Source organism: Xenopus laevis, chromosome 2L (assembly GCF_017654675.1).
Source record: "Xenopus laevis strain J_2021 chromosome 2L, Xenopus_laevis_v10.1, whole genome shotgun sequence".
NCBI lineage: Eukaryota > Metazoa > Chordata > Amphibia > Anura > Pipidae > Xenopus > Xenopus laevis.
The window spans coordinates 182453772-182468962 of NC_054373.1; the positions used below are offsets into that span (position 1 = coordinate 182453772).

At 38.5% G+C, this 15191-nt stretch overlaps 1 protein-coding gene across 1 annotated transcript; it reads right to left on the reverse strand.

Annotated features, from left to right (window-relative positions):
- Positions 1-7636: 7636 nt before the first annotated feature.
- On the reverse strand, positions 7637-8657 carry LOC108705137 (olfactory receptor 56A5). The gene has a single exon (XM_018241938.2). It carries the CDS (start codon positions 8636-8638, stop codon positions 7637-7639), a length of 1002 nt encoding a protein of 333 aa, XP_018097427.2. The 5' UTR covers positions 8639-8657.
- Positions 8658-15191: the final 6534 nt, after the last annotated feature.

The window sequence follows — 15191 nt, forward strand, 5'->3', positions numbered from 1 at the left end:
ATTTAGACCATCTGTAATAATAACAGTTAATGTCAAAGAGTTGGTAAAACTGTAGTGAGAAAGAAGATCTCTGCAGCATTGCTGGGCTGCAAGAGGACATATTGAAAATGGAAACCCCTTGTCTTTTGAAAAATGGGGCAATGCATATGGAAACCAGAAAATAGGCCTGTTTGGGGTGTTGTGTTGGTGGATTATCATGCTCCGTGGCTAGTTTACTGTCTGCATAAGTGGCAGATATACAGGCAGATATACATGCAGTCACCTTTTAAATGTTAAAGATAATTTTAAGCAATCATAGGACAAAGGGAAGTTGCAACTTATGTTTACTTGATAAGCCTCGGCAACAAAGCATCATTCATTGTCTCCAAATTAATATTAATTTCTAGATATCTATCTACTGTATCTGTCATCTAAATTTCTGTTAGATCTATCTATCATCTGTCTATCATCTGTCTCTGTCTGTCTCTATATCTCTGTCTGTCTATATCTATCTATCTATCTATCATGTATCTCTTTCAACTATTGCTATGTATTTATCTTTGTTTGTATCTTTAATTTTTTCTTTGCATTGTCCTTTGAATCTCTAATGAGTCTGAACACTTACAGGTTGGCAATAAACTGACATTTGCATGTGGGTGAGATCTCTGGGTTCAGCTCCAGTCAAGATTATGGCTCATCTGCTCCTGCTCAGAAGAATTTATAGAGAACTGAATTCAGCCATGTATAATTAAAGTGTCTGACATGGGAAATATGCCCATTAATTAGTCAAAGAAAGTATTCCACATGGAGTTGGGTATTTTTTTAGCTACTTAACTATACCAAGATTTGGCAAAAAAACATATTTGCAGAAAATGTAATGGTTTGTTTGCCAAGGCCTGAAAAGTCCAATGAATTTTATTCAGTTGTGCATTTTGATTTAATTTTGCCCAATTTCCTTGTTATTGGTATAAAGTACCAGTTCTTTATTTCAGGGCCCATCATTAGGTACAGAAATAAAACATCCTAAATATGAATTGCCATGTGTCTGTATATGTTTGTGACAAACTGTTCTGTGCATCTTTATTGGTGCTGTGAATGTGGAAAAACCACCTGATCCACCCCAAACTATTTGTGTGTGTTTGTGTGTGTGTATATGTATCTCAGGGTCAACTCATTCTCCACCTTGTTTTGTTGCTTATTGACTTGAATGAGGGGGAAGAGGAAGTGACCTTAAAAGCCAAACAGGAAGTGATTCAGAACATAGAATATAAACTCCTCCACTGAATGTAGATTTCATGTTCTGTGGCACATACAGGGGACAGGTTTTTGGAGGGTTTGTCCCCCCTTCAGTGACTCCACCGTGTTAAATTCAAGCAACCAATGCAAAGTCGGACATTGCTTGAATCCTTGTTGGCCATTAGATATGATGACCAGTGTTGGTATAATATTATTTGTAATATTTTAGCACTGTGCCACTTTTAGGAAACGTCAATGGCAAAGTGTTTCTATTGTTGCTACTTCACTGCAGTTATGATCCATCTAAGTTTGGACTTGTTTTTCAGGTAAAGACACTCTTAAAGATCCAACCTTGCAGTTGTAATCATCGGTCAGGACTTCCATTAGATCAAAAAATGGGCACACATTTGGGAAAATATCAGAGTGTCAGCTATTCAGCCATAATTCCAAGAACATCTAGGACATACAATACCCATTAACCCCAAAATATTACCCTTACTGACCCTCAAGCTGGGCTTTCAGCTTTATTGTAGAATAAGAATTCATCATTTTATCCAACTCTCACCCTAACTGGCCTTCAAATTGAGCCCCTCCTGCCCAAACCCTAAGTTGTGCTCTGATACACACACATGCACACACAAATAATTACATCAAAACACACACACACATTGGAGAGAGCACCTAATCTTTTGCATGCACATGTATAACATTATAACATATATAACTTAGTCCTTGCTTGGACACACAAACTATTCTATGAACCCCCTTTATAGAAAGTTCAACAGCAGATTTCTCTTTTGGGGGTTCCTAATTTCCCCTTTCACCAGTTATGTGTAGAACAAGAGTAACATTAAGAGCCCTGATGCTCAGAATACTTTGGGTATCAGCATTTTTTATTGGTAACAGTTTTTGTTAATAATCAGGCAGCACAAGCATAAAAATCAGATGACTTGATGAAAATCACAGTGGAATCAATGGTCATTTTAAAGGGGTTGTTCACCTTTAAATTAACTGTTAGTATGATGTAGAGAGTAATATTCTGAGACAATTTGCAATTGGTTTTCATTTTTTATTATCTGTGTTTTTTTGAGTTATTTATCTTTTTATTCAGCAGCTCTTCAATTTGCATCTTAACCAATCTGGTAGCTAGGGTCCAAATTCCCCTAGCAACCATGCACTGATTTGAATAGGAGAGGGACTGAATAGAAAAATGAGTAATAAAAAGTAACAATAGCAATACATTTGTAGCCTTACAGAGCATTTGTTTTTTATGAGGGAGTTAGTGACGCCCATTTGAAAGCTGGAAAGAGTCAGAAGAAAATGGCAAATAACTATAAAACTATAGAATCAAACTAATGATGACCAATTGAAAATTTGCTAAGAATTGGCCATTCCATAACATAATTAAAGTTACCTTAAAGGTGAACCACCCCTTTAAGATGTTACATAGTTACATAGTTACATAGTTAAATTGGGTTGAAAAAAGACAAAGTCCATCAAGTTCAACCCCTCCAAATGAAAACCCAGCATCCATACACACACCCCTCCCTACTTTTAATTAAAATTCTATATACCCATACCTATACTAACTATAGAGTTTAGTATCACAATAGCCTTTGATATTATGTCTGTCCAAGAAATCATCCAAGTCCCTCTTATAGTCATTAACTGAATCAGCATCACAACATCACCCGGCAGTGCATTCCACAACCTCACTGTCCTGACTGTGAAGAACCCTCTACGTTGCTTCAAATGAAAGTTCTTTTCTTCTAGTCTAAAGGGGAGGCCTCTGGTACGGTGATCCACTTTATGGGTAAAAAGGTCCCCTGCTATTTGTCTATAATGTCCTCTAATGTACTTGTAAAGTCTAATCATGTCCCCTCGCAAGCGCCTTTTTTCCAGAGAAAACAACCCCAACCTTGACAGTCTCCCCTCATAATTTAAGTCTTCCCTCCCTCTAACCAGTTTAGTTGCACTTAGTCTCTGCACTCTCTCCAGCTCATTTATATCCCTCTTAAGGACTGGAGTCCAAAACTGAACTGCATACTCCAGATGAGGCCTCACCAGGGACCTATAAAGAGGCATAATTATGTTTTCATCCCTTGAGTTAATGCCCTTTTTTATACAAGACAGAACTTTATTTGCGTCACAGAATGACACTGCCCAGAATTAGACAACGTGTTATCTACAAAGACCCCTAGATCCTTTTCATTTAAGGAAACTCCCAACACATTGCCATTTAGTGTATAAAAGTGTATGTTGAAAGGGTTGGATTCCTTTTATGAAGTGAGAAAATACCAAGTAACTGAAATGAGCTCTAGGGAGTCAGGAAGGGAATTTTCCCCACTTAAAGGATAAGTAAACCTTTCAAATAAGTGAATGGAAAATTGATGAGGGGGTTATTCTAAGCACTTTTGTAATGTACATTCATTATTTATTCTTTTTTTCATTTCCAAGATATTAAGGGATACATGTACTGTTAATATGAATTTTGTTACAACAGCGCCACCTGCTGGTCATTCTCACACCAGTCTGACCAGCAAGTAGTCAAGGAAGTTGTCAGGAGAAAGAAAGAGGCTGCTATGATGTTCTTCTGCTTAGGAAAGATGTGAAAAAGGTTTCTAATTTTATTCCTAAGCAGAAGAACATCAGAGCAGCCTCTTTCTCTCTCCTGACAACTTCCTTGACTACTTGCTGGTCAGACTGGTGTGAGAATGACCAGCAGGTGGCGCTATTGTAACAAAATTCATATTAACAGTACATGTATCCCTTAATATCTTGGAATAAAAAGAAAATAAATAATGAATGTGCATTGCAAAAGTTCTTAGAATAGAACTCTCATCAATTTTACATTCACTTATTTTAAAGGTTTACTTTGGGTTGTTTTTTTTTAAAGGTTTACATGGGTTTTTTCACCTTTCTCTGAATCATCTAGAAGTTAGACTGGTTTCACATAGAGAACTTGATAGACCAATTTTAGTCAGGTTAAACCTTTAAAAAAACTTTCATTTTTTTTAAACTTTTTTTATTTTCATCATCCATAGCATTAAACATGACTTTGTCTTTCAGCATTCCAATGCTCTCCTTCGCAGAGGGGAGCTCTTACGTTAGAGACCATTATACTGTACATAACTGTATTATCACATTTTTGTCAAGATCTAAAATTAAAAACAAATGAAACAGTTTTGGCCATTAAACAATAAACTTTTTGAAGCACACCTTTTGCACCCATCTCCGTTATTTATTTTATCCTTTATTATTTGTTCTCTCCGTAATCAAACTTTCAAATTAAGGATTCCATTGTATTCCATTCTGGATAAAAATCTTACAGCTTCCCTGCATTGCCACCAGATATGCAATTTTGTGCCTCTTTCCCCACAATTTCAGCAACAAAATGGGCTACAGTTTGGATAATATTTATTCAATTTAGTAGGAACCATATGCCATCCACTCACAACCTTATATAAAGTTTCCTGCTTTAAAATATTAATTGAGATCTTAGCTGTATTTTCCCATATCTGTTGCCATGTTCCTTTGTCTATTGTTACGTTTAATTCTTTTTCCCATTGCCTACTATAGGTTGGGGGAGAAGAATTTACAAACTTTCATTTTAATACTTCCACTCACATTCAGATACCATATGGACACCTAAAGGCCACTCTTTGGGTGACACCATCAGGCACCACTTTATGAATTCCAGACCCTTTCTGGATTCTACTTTGTCTACTTCTCTGCACAGCACACAAACCACTGGGCTCCAAAGATTAATCTGACTGTGCCCTCCAGTTCTGAACCCAACAGCACACATTTTGAGCATTGGGTCTCTCTAAAAGAATACTTTTTAACATCAGCTCAGAAGATGTCAGGATACACTATTAGAGCTTTTAATGTGGGTACATGTAGGGACCTATAGGATCTGCTAGGCTCCTATAGCTTTAAACCCCTACCCTTCCTTATTTCCTAGTTACTAGGCAAAAGTCCCTGTATCTAGTTTTAGTATTTCACTATCATTGGCCAAAGGGTGTATGACCACTTCCTGCCACACTTCCATATAGTGTTGGAAAGGAGTGGCCTCTTCCTCTTTGGCTGCTGGTGTCTTATCCAACTGGTTGTGCTCACTGAGTCTGGGTACACCAAGGCCCAGTAAAGCCATTGCCCTAAAGGGTCCTGTACCCTTAGCGACTAAGTCTGGAAACCAGGAAATCCCGTGAACGAGGTTAGCAAGCACAGGTTATACTCTTTAATAGACTCTCTAGGAGAGTGAGATAGACAGATTATATAGAAAGAGCAGTTGTGTGCTCCATCAAGGATAATAGCAGGGAGTAGCTTCCCACAAGGCTTCACTTTAGTGTAGGGACCACAGCAGATAGGGTGGAATTGATGTACGCTAGACTATTTGATTTATGGGAGTGACATCTGTGATTTGCTGTATCATCCTCCTCTATCCACCCTCCTCTGTGATTTGTTACACCGTCCTCATATGTGAATAAACCTGTGGTCAGTATTGTTGCTCTTGTAAATAAATCCATTTGTTATTTTATCAAAGAACCTCCTGGCGCCCAATTTATCTATCTTTGCATATAATAGCCTGTGTGGTGTAGTTCTACTACCCCTTAAAGGAAGCTTCCACTTGGCGAAGGCCCTGACCCTGTTGTGTAAGTCGTAGTGTAACCCATGTTCATACCAATAGCTGGACACTTTAACCATTTGTGTTCTAGATAGCCGAGAATAGTGTTTTATACACAATTAAAGGGGTCACAGGGTGGAAGGATTAGGGCTTCAGTTACATAGTCTTCAAATATGTGAAATTTTATTTAAAGAGAGTACATAGAGTGTATTGTGCAAAGGAAACACCTGGAAAGAAGAGCGTGATCAATAACTTCACCCCAATTGACATTCAATTATTTGAGAGCTGAACAATGAGTGGAACAATTTTGCCTTTACATAGGTTCAGAATTCTAGAAGTGCATTAGGGCAAGTGGCAGTCCAACACCATTTTAATAAAAAAACACTGATACCACCTACTAAAATAAGGAATTTAAGAAAGCTAATGCATTTCAATCTAATCATAAGCCCTATTCTTGAGGAGGAAATGTGAGCACTGGTCAGGAAAAGATTTAATATTATAAAGACATAATTTTGTATTGTAAGGTCCTACAACCTAACTGCCTTTATGACAGACAATTGCAAATAGTCTCAGCATTTACATTATGCTAAAGGCTGATTAAAACCTGCTTTTATTTTTTTTTTATATTGACAAGTCAATTAAAAGGTATAACAAGAAGGAAAACTCACAGAGGGATTTGAGAGCAAAGGGAGAAGTTGTTCTGATGATCTTTGGAGGTGGTGGCTTTAAACACAGTTGTATGAGTTGTTTGGGCAGTTGTACAGTTTAGCCTGCATTTATGCTTGTAAAACAATGATTTATCTAGCCTAGGATCTTCGTTTAAGTTTCTATTCTCCTTATCCTACCAATGATTCCTAATTGGTTACAAAAATTGCTTAATAACTGGTTGCACAAGAAAAGAAAATGAAACAAGAAAGAGTAGTTGGTGTTAAACCACATATATCACACATATTAAAAATGCTAAATACACCTCTGTACCATTCATGAACCCATGCCTGCTCCAAAGGCCTCCCTACCTGCTCCCTTCCCACACAATGCATTATCACAACCAGTCCTACTTGTGTTCCTGGCTGAATAATGCAGAGTTTTGCAGCAGTATTGTTGGACACAATCTCGAACAACTTCTTTTTGATCACTGGTATAGAGCATGCAAAGTTGAAGCCAGGACAGAAGGTTTTAACTGCACATTCTTCTGTAGCTAACACACACACAGGATTAGAGGTGGAACAAGATGGCACGTGCCAAGTCCACTGGTAGACTCTGGATTTTTAGCTAGTATTGGCTGTGAGACTAACAAGTGGTGTGAGGAGGGAGATGGGAGCAAGGCCTTTGGAATGGACTTAGGGTCTAGGGTGGGTTTAATTTTCCTTGGTTATTTCAGAGGGCTATGAAGCATTTAATGACACATGATATGAAAGAGAACCAGAAATGGTCTAAGACACCTGCTGACCCAACTGTGAAACTCAGTTCAGGAGAGATTCAGGAGAGGGGCCGTCTCTGCACAATGACAAACAGCTGCCATTAAAGTCAGTTCCTGGCATTTTCTGCTGGTGTTTTTGCACCAATTTAGCCAATAGCCCTAATGAAAATCTCAAGAATCTCATGACCAATAGTATTAGGAGCTAGAACAGATGGTGAGAAGAGACCTGTTGTTTGTAAACGAAGCAGGTGCAGTTCTGTGGTCTATATAATTTTATGCTTCTATCAAGTTCCATTAAACAAACTGCCATGGGTTGTTCAACAGAGAGACATTATATAGAGTAGCAGATTTTTTGTGCCTAGTTACAACAGAATTTAATGACACTTTAAAATAATACTAGCGCAATGCCGTTTCACTCGTCTTCTAGAGCTAATCTCAAATCTAGGGTGATTGCTATTGAACATTTGCCCCAAAATAGTTCTAGTTTCTTTAGTTCGAAGACAAAAAACAATGGGGTTGGCTAAATGGGGAATAAATGTGTACAGAAAAACAATTAGAACGTTTAAGTCAGCATCAAGAATTAAGGAAGCTTGATTTATACAATATGCAATCAACCTGGGGATAAAGTACAAGCCAATAACAAATAAATGAGTGGTACAAGTATAAAATGCCTTCTGCCAGTTTCCATTATTGGCTGATAAGTGCACAACCCTGATTATGAGAATATATGAGAGAATAATAACAGATAATGGGAAGTAGTGCACACACATGCCAACTATAAAACGGTTTCTTTTTGCCAAGGTAATATCAACACATGCCAAAACTATTAAAAATTGGTTGGCACAGAAACAGTTCTTAACACGGTTGGGTCCACAGTAAGGAAGCTGAACAGCAATTAAAGTCATAGCTAAGCCAAATAAGGCAGCAAAGAACCAGACAATATAGCAGAGCAGAGTCATCAGCCTATTGTTGATAATGGAGTGATACCTGAGAGGTTTGCAGATAGCAACATAACGATCAATAGTCATCAGCATAATGATGAAGGAGTCAAAAATTCCAAGAAAATGGACACAGAAGAGCTGGGAGAAGCACCAGTTGAATGATATAGACCCTGCTCCAAACCAATATTTGGCAATGATTTTAGGTAATGTTATTGTGTCAAAGAGAAGGTCAGAGAGAGCGAGGTTAGCAATAATAATATACATGGGGTGATGGAGTTGTTCTCTCAGGATAATTAATATGATGACTGTGCTATTTGCAATCAGTGAAACAATGTAGGCAAGAAACATTATAAGTGAGACTGGAAGAAAGAAATTCGGTTGTAGACCTGGAAACCCGAGGAGGATAAACTCAGTGACAGCAGTCTGATTAGACATTGAGATGTTATGGTCTTCTCTACTGAGCTTCAACATGGAAAGATAGATGAACAGAAATATGGATAGTGACAAAGAAAAAGTCCATCTGCAAAGAACAGCACAGCAATCAGTTAATGCCAAAAGAATTGGTAAAATTGTAACAAGAGAGAAGGTTCTTGAAGAACCCCTGGGCATTTCTGAGGACATCATAAAAAGAGAAACTCCTAACTCTTTATAAACAAGGAGTTATATATTAGGAAACAGAAGTGCAACCGAGTGGGCATTTTGGGGGTGCTGTTTTGGTGGGTTATCATTATAACAGCAGCAATTCCTGGATAATCTACTGTATATATGTGCTCTTCCACACACACACGAGGAGGGGAGACGTAGTTGACTAAGTTGCCTAGGGCTCCCAGCCTACTTAACGTAGCACTGAGTGGCAGATATACATGCAGTCACCATTTTAATGTTAAAGATAAGTCTCCCTCAGAATATTTTTCTTTGCATTCTCCTATGAATCTCTATTGAATCTAAACACTTACAGATTGGCAATAAACTGGCATTTGCACTGGGTTCTGCTCCGCTCCAGAAAGGATTATGGCACACCAGCTGCTCAGAAGGGTTTATATAGAAGTGGATTCGACCATGCATAAATAAAGTACCTGCCATGGGAAATGTGCCCATTAATTAGTCAAGGAAAGTATTCCACATGGGGTTGGGTATTTTTTCCTGCTTAACCATTATCCATTTGACAAAAACCATACTGGTAGCAAATGTAGAGGTTTGTTTGCCATGGTCTGCTGGTAAATTGCTATTTACCTTGTGGTTGGTATAAACTAACCAGTTCTTTATTTCAGAGCCCATGTCCAACATTCCATTGGATACAAAAATTAAACATCCTAAATATGAATGTCATGTGTGTACAGTATATCTATGTGGCAATTTATGTGCTATGTTCATGTATGCGTGTGTGTTGCGGTTGTGGAAAACCCATCCAAGCACACCAAAATGTGTGTGTGTACCATAGGGGCCACTCATTTCCCACCTTTGTTTGTTGCCTAATGGCTGGAGAACACTGGGGAAATGGGGAAGCGGCTTTAGAAGTCTCTCCCCAGACAGAAAATGCTGCAGAACATAGTTTCGATACCCTTTATACCTATAAGATACATAGAGGAATTTGATCACCTTGCACTGCCTCCACTGTATCCAATTCAAGCAAACAATACAAATGAGGGCATTGTTTGAATCTACTAGATGCTGTGTGACCAGTGTTGGTATAATATTTGAACCTATTTGGGAACCTATTGTTAGAAAATTCAATTTCCCAAGTGTTTATATTGTTACTACTTCAATGCAGTAATGTTCCCTTTAAGCCAGGGTTTGCCAAAGTTTTTCAAGCCTCTATTAAATGTCAAACCTTTTGGCCAGGACCTCCCTTGCAGCTCTAATCATTGGTCAGGACTCCCCTTAGCTCATAAAATGTGCACACATTTGGGAAAATATAAGTGTATCAGCTATTCATCCATAATTCCAAGTATACTGTATTTAGTACGCAAAATACCTATTAACCCCAAAGTATTAACATAACTGATCTTCAAACTGGACTTTCAGGTATATGTAGAAGAAGAATTGGTCATTTTCCCCAACTCTCACCCTAACAGGTCTTCAGGCTGAGTTACCCGTGCCCCTTCTCCAAGCCCACCGGTGACCCGCTGGTCTAAGCTGTACACACAAATAATTACATCACACATGACTAATTGGGGGAGAGCAAATAAATAACACATAATATTGTATGCACATATATAACATATATAGGACAAACTATTCTATGCACTCCCTTTATGGAAAGTGCAACATCCGATATCTCTATCTACCGATATCTCTATCAGGGGTTCCCCAATCACCAGTTATGGGTGGAATAAGGGTTACATTTTGAGCCCTTAGTATTGGACGATGCTGCAATATCCGGATGTGTTTCTCTGTTTAATTTTAGGACACAAAAAAATTTGAATACCAGTTTTTTTATTGGTAACAGCTTTGTTAATAATCAGGCAGCACAGGCATAAAAGGCAGGCAGCTTGATGAAATGCAGTGAGGGAATAAATGAATGGTCATCTTAAGATGAGGAAAGAGTTGGATGCCTTTTAGAAATGTGGAAATGCCAAGTTACTGAATTTAACTCAAGAACAAAGTTGATCCAGGAACGGGTTTGGTTGTACACTTGGGAGTCAGGAAGGAATTTTTCCCCACCTAAGAAAAATTGGAGGAGCTGCAGATGGGTTTTTTCACCTTCCTTTAGATCATCCATCAGTTAGGCAGATTTCACAAAAAGGTAGAAATGAATGGACAAGCTTAGTCAGGTTAAACAGTCTCTATCAAACCTTCAAACAAACTGTCACTTTAATACTTGTACTCATTTGCCATATTAACACCTTAATGCTACTCTTTGGGTGACACCAGCAGGTGTGTGACATCCAGATCCTTTCGGGATACTACAGTGGAGGTTCCACGGCTTTTAGAAGTTCCTACAGTTATATTCTCCAAAGACTCTAACCTGACTGTGTCCTCCAGTTCTGAACCCCACGGGCACATTTTAAGCCCCCTCTGTATATTTGTTTGGAAATAAATATATATTTAATGGAATACTTTCACAAGTTTAAACATCAGTTCAGAATATGCCAGGGTGTAGTACTAGAGCTTCAGAATTTGGATACACATTTTTAAAGGGGTCACAAGGTGGAGGGCATCATGCTTCTGTTGGTCTTCAAATATGTGAATTTTTTACTGATAGAGAGAGGTTATTAGAATTTGCCCCATTATCTGCCATCTATCTCTTGTGCCATCCACAGGGACACTTCCATTATTTTGGAAACAGGCCTGCACCCACCCCAAAACAACATTTGTACCCTGACTGTACCTCACCTCCCCACAGCCCCTAAAGTCAATGTGACTTCTTGGCAACCTTCAACCAACCCCAATACTCACACCTTTGCTTGTCCTGCTTGGACAGAACAGATTGGGGTTTCTTAGGTTAAATGTGCCCCCACTTGGTACACATTTTATGTTAACTTGTCTACTTTCCAGATTATCAGTAACAACATCCCAACCAATCCGGTTCCCACTTCAGTGCTTCACCCACTGTTGGTATATTGGTACCTCTATGACCTCGTACGTAAAGCAAAACCACAAAATAGTGCAAGTTCAAATACAATGAGGTAGTTTATTGTGTCCAAAATACAAGACAATAGGTTTTGCCTGGGGAACAGTCGTGTGTCACCTGGGTGGTACCCGAATGCTTTCCAAGGATACTCCCATATAACATAAGTTTATATACCCATTTTGATGTCATAGATGGGGGTGATAACAAATGGGAGTATGCCAATACCATACATAGTCTGACTCCTCCTTGTACAATTAATGTCTAAATGATTTACTTAGTCTTACATGTTATCAAAGGAATGTTGTAACATACTGTGCCTAGCTCCAACGGTCCACAACCTCGCAATCAGCTATTGGCTAACCAAGGCCATTGTGGTATTTCCAGTAATTTAAGCTGCACTTCTGCAAGAAGGGGCCCCACCAGACAGGCTGGCGTTATGCTGACACTCTGGAATTTAAGTAACAGAGTGATGATCTTTTGTTGTATGGCCTAGTATAAGCTATATGAGTGACCAATTGTCCACAGTAGACCATTAAGCCCTTATAGTCCATCCTGCCCTTGGCCCTAATAGCGTTATGCGTCATAGAGGCTGGGTGACAAATATCAACCCCTCTGACACTAGCCATTCGTCCTGTCATAGGAATTGGACCGTTCCAGATATATTTTATATAAACACCACTAATAACCCAGATGTTTGTTTCAAGAGGACAATATCCTACAACCTGCCATTATGACAGACAATTGCAAATTGTTTCAGAATATCCATTATGCTAAAGGCTGACCAAGTCCTGCCTTTTTTTTATATTGACAAGTATGAAGGTCAATACTAAAGATTACCAAGGTAATTGCAAGGTTTTTAATTTTTTAATTTTGGGGCATATGCTATCTTTATAGTAAGGACTGTCCATAGGTCCACTTCAAAATACTGCATATAAATTAGAAACATGCATAGTTTCTTACTTAATACATTTATTACAACAGCAAAAATTCATATTAATACATTCAAAAACAGACCACAGTGCAGTATCTTCCCCCCCGTCTGCCTACCTTGTGTTAGCCACACGCACTAATAAATGTTTTAAGTAACAAACTGTGCATGTTTCTAATTTAATTGCAACGTATTAGAAGAAGGAAAATTCTCAAAGGAACTGGACTGCAAAGGGAGAAGCTGTTCCTCTGATGATCTTTGGATTTTGTGTCTTTCAACACAGTTGGTTGGACAGTTGTCCAGCTTAGCCTGTATCTGGATGCACAAGTGAAAGAAAACAAAAGAAGAAAGAGTAGTTGGTGTTACACCACACATGTCAAAAAATGCTAAACGCCCCTCTGTACCGTTCATCAAAACCCAACCTAAAGCCCAATCCTGCTCCAAAGTCATCCCAGCTCCCTCTATAGGGTTTTTGGGAACAATCTTGCACAGCTTCTCATATGCTTTCTTGTATTGCCATAGAGAATGCAAAGTTGAAGCCAGGACTGGATTGGTTTTAATTATGTATTTCTCTAGTTTACTCACACAGAAGAGGACCAGAAGTGGTGCAAGAAGGCACATACCATTCCCACGACCAAACTCTAGATTTTTAGCTAGGATTGGTTATGATACTCCCTCCTCGCATCACCTGTTAACAGGTTGTACAAGGAGTTAGAGAGGAGCAAGGCCTTTGGAGGGGGCTTGGGTTTAAGGTCAGGTTTCACGGGCAGTTCAGAGGGATACAAAGCCCCCTTTTCTGTAAGAGGACCAGAAATGGTGCATGTCAACCCCACTGCGAAACCCAGTTCGGGTTTGTGGGTGTAGATGGAATTTTGTTCCCTCAGAAACATTTTCAGGCTGAAATCCACAACCTATGCTCAGTGACAAACAGCTGCCATTAAAGAGCCTTCATGAAACAGCAATTTCTCTGCTGGTGTTTTTGCACCAATTTATACCACCAATCCTCATACAAATGTTCCATAAAACAAACTGGCATGTTCTGCAATAGCCCATACAGGCTATTATATGTAGGACAATCATCACAGAAAATAAAGATAAGATAAAAAGAACATTTTAAACCAGATAAAGGACAAACAAAGGACAAAAAAGTAAATACAAAAAAGAAACAATGTTGGCAAGAAATGTTTTTGAGTTTAGACATTCAGTCAGTCAGATAAAATGATTCTTGAAACACTAGAGGCAAATAATGAGTATTACTCTTACAAAGAGAATGCTTTTGGATTTGGGAACTGCAAACGGTACATCCTAAAGGTTCAAATGAGCAGTGGAACCTAAGTTGTTTTTTGTAAATATTGTTTTTAATCTAAGGTCTTTTATCCTTCCACAGATAGTCTACTGGGTAATGGGTAAAAGTAAGAATACTGTTAACAAAGTATAGTCTTTTATTGTAAAGAGTGAGTTGCTGAACTACAACACTATATATGACCAAAGCAGGGAAATATGGACTGTAACACACCAAATTGACACAGAAATTCTCTAAATGCAATACACTGCACAAAATGCAAAATATGCACCAGAAATAAAAAAAGTTAGTCCTTTAGTTTAGTCTCCTCCTGCCGGTCCTAATTCAGTCTCTCAACTGTGGAATACTTCATATAGGAAAAAAAATGGATCAGCGCCTTTGGCAACGGAGTCGAACTCGCCAGAAAGAAAGAAAGGGGGAAAAAAGAATCGACATATAGTGTAGTATTTTTAGAAATAGTAGTTTCACACCAAGTGCTTGTGTACAGAGTTTCTATTTTATTATATTAGTTCCCCTTTTCCAACTCCTCTTTATTTTTAGTCCTCCACTTCGGGGGCTGTGCTTATATTTACTTTTCAACATGCATGTGAGTCTTCCACCAACAAATGGCTAAAGTGCCTACTTACAAAACTTTTACTTTTTCAATCACATATGATAGTGTTTTCCTTTCCCTTTACGCCAAACTTCTGTGCCTTCCACTCTCTCTCACAAGCACTTGGTGTGAAACTACTATTTCTAAAAATACTACACTATAAATGTCGATTCTTTTTTTCCCCCTTTCTTTGTTTCTTGCGAGTTCGACTCCGTTGCCAAAGGCGCTGATGCATTATTTTTTTTTCCTATATGAAGTAACACACCAAATTGGACTGGTAATACCCCCTGCAATGATGATGTGACAGAGTGGGGTTATTTAAGGGTGGTTTTGACTCACTGATGTAACTTGACAAAGGGAGGTGTAGACTCCCGAAACGTTGGCTAATAAACAAGGGATAGCATCAACAATGAAGTGGTGACTTCTCATTTTATCCAAGCACATTGTTATAATGTGGCAGTATGTCTAGAAGCTTGCATGACCAAAAAGTGTAACCAAGTAACATAAAGGGTTGTGCTCCCTAAAATACTTTGTTCCGCACAGAGACATTATATAGAGTAGCAGAATTGTTGTGCCTATTTACAACAGAAT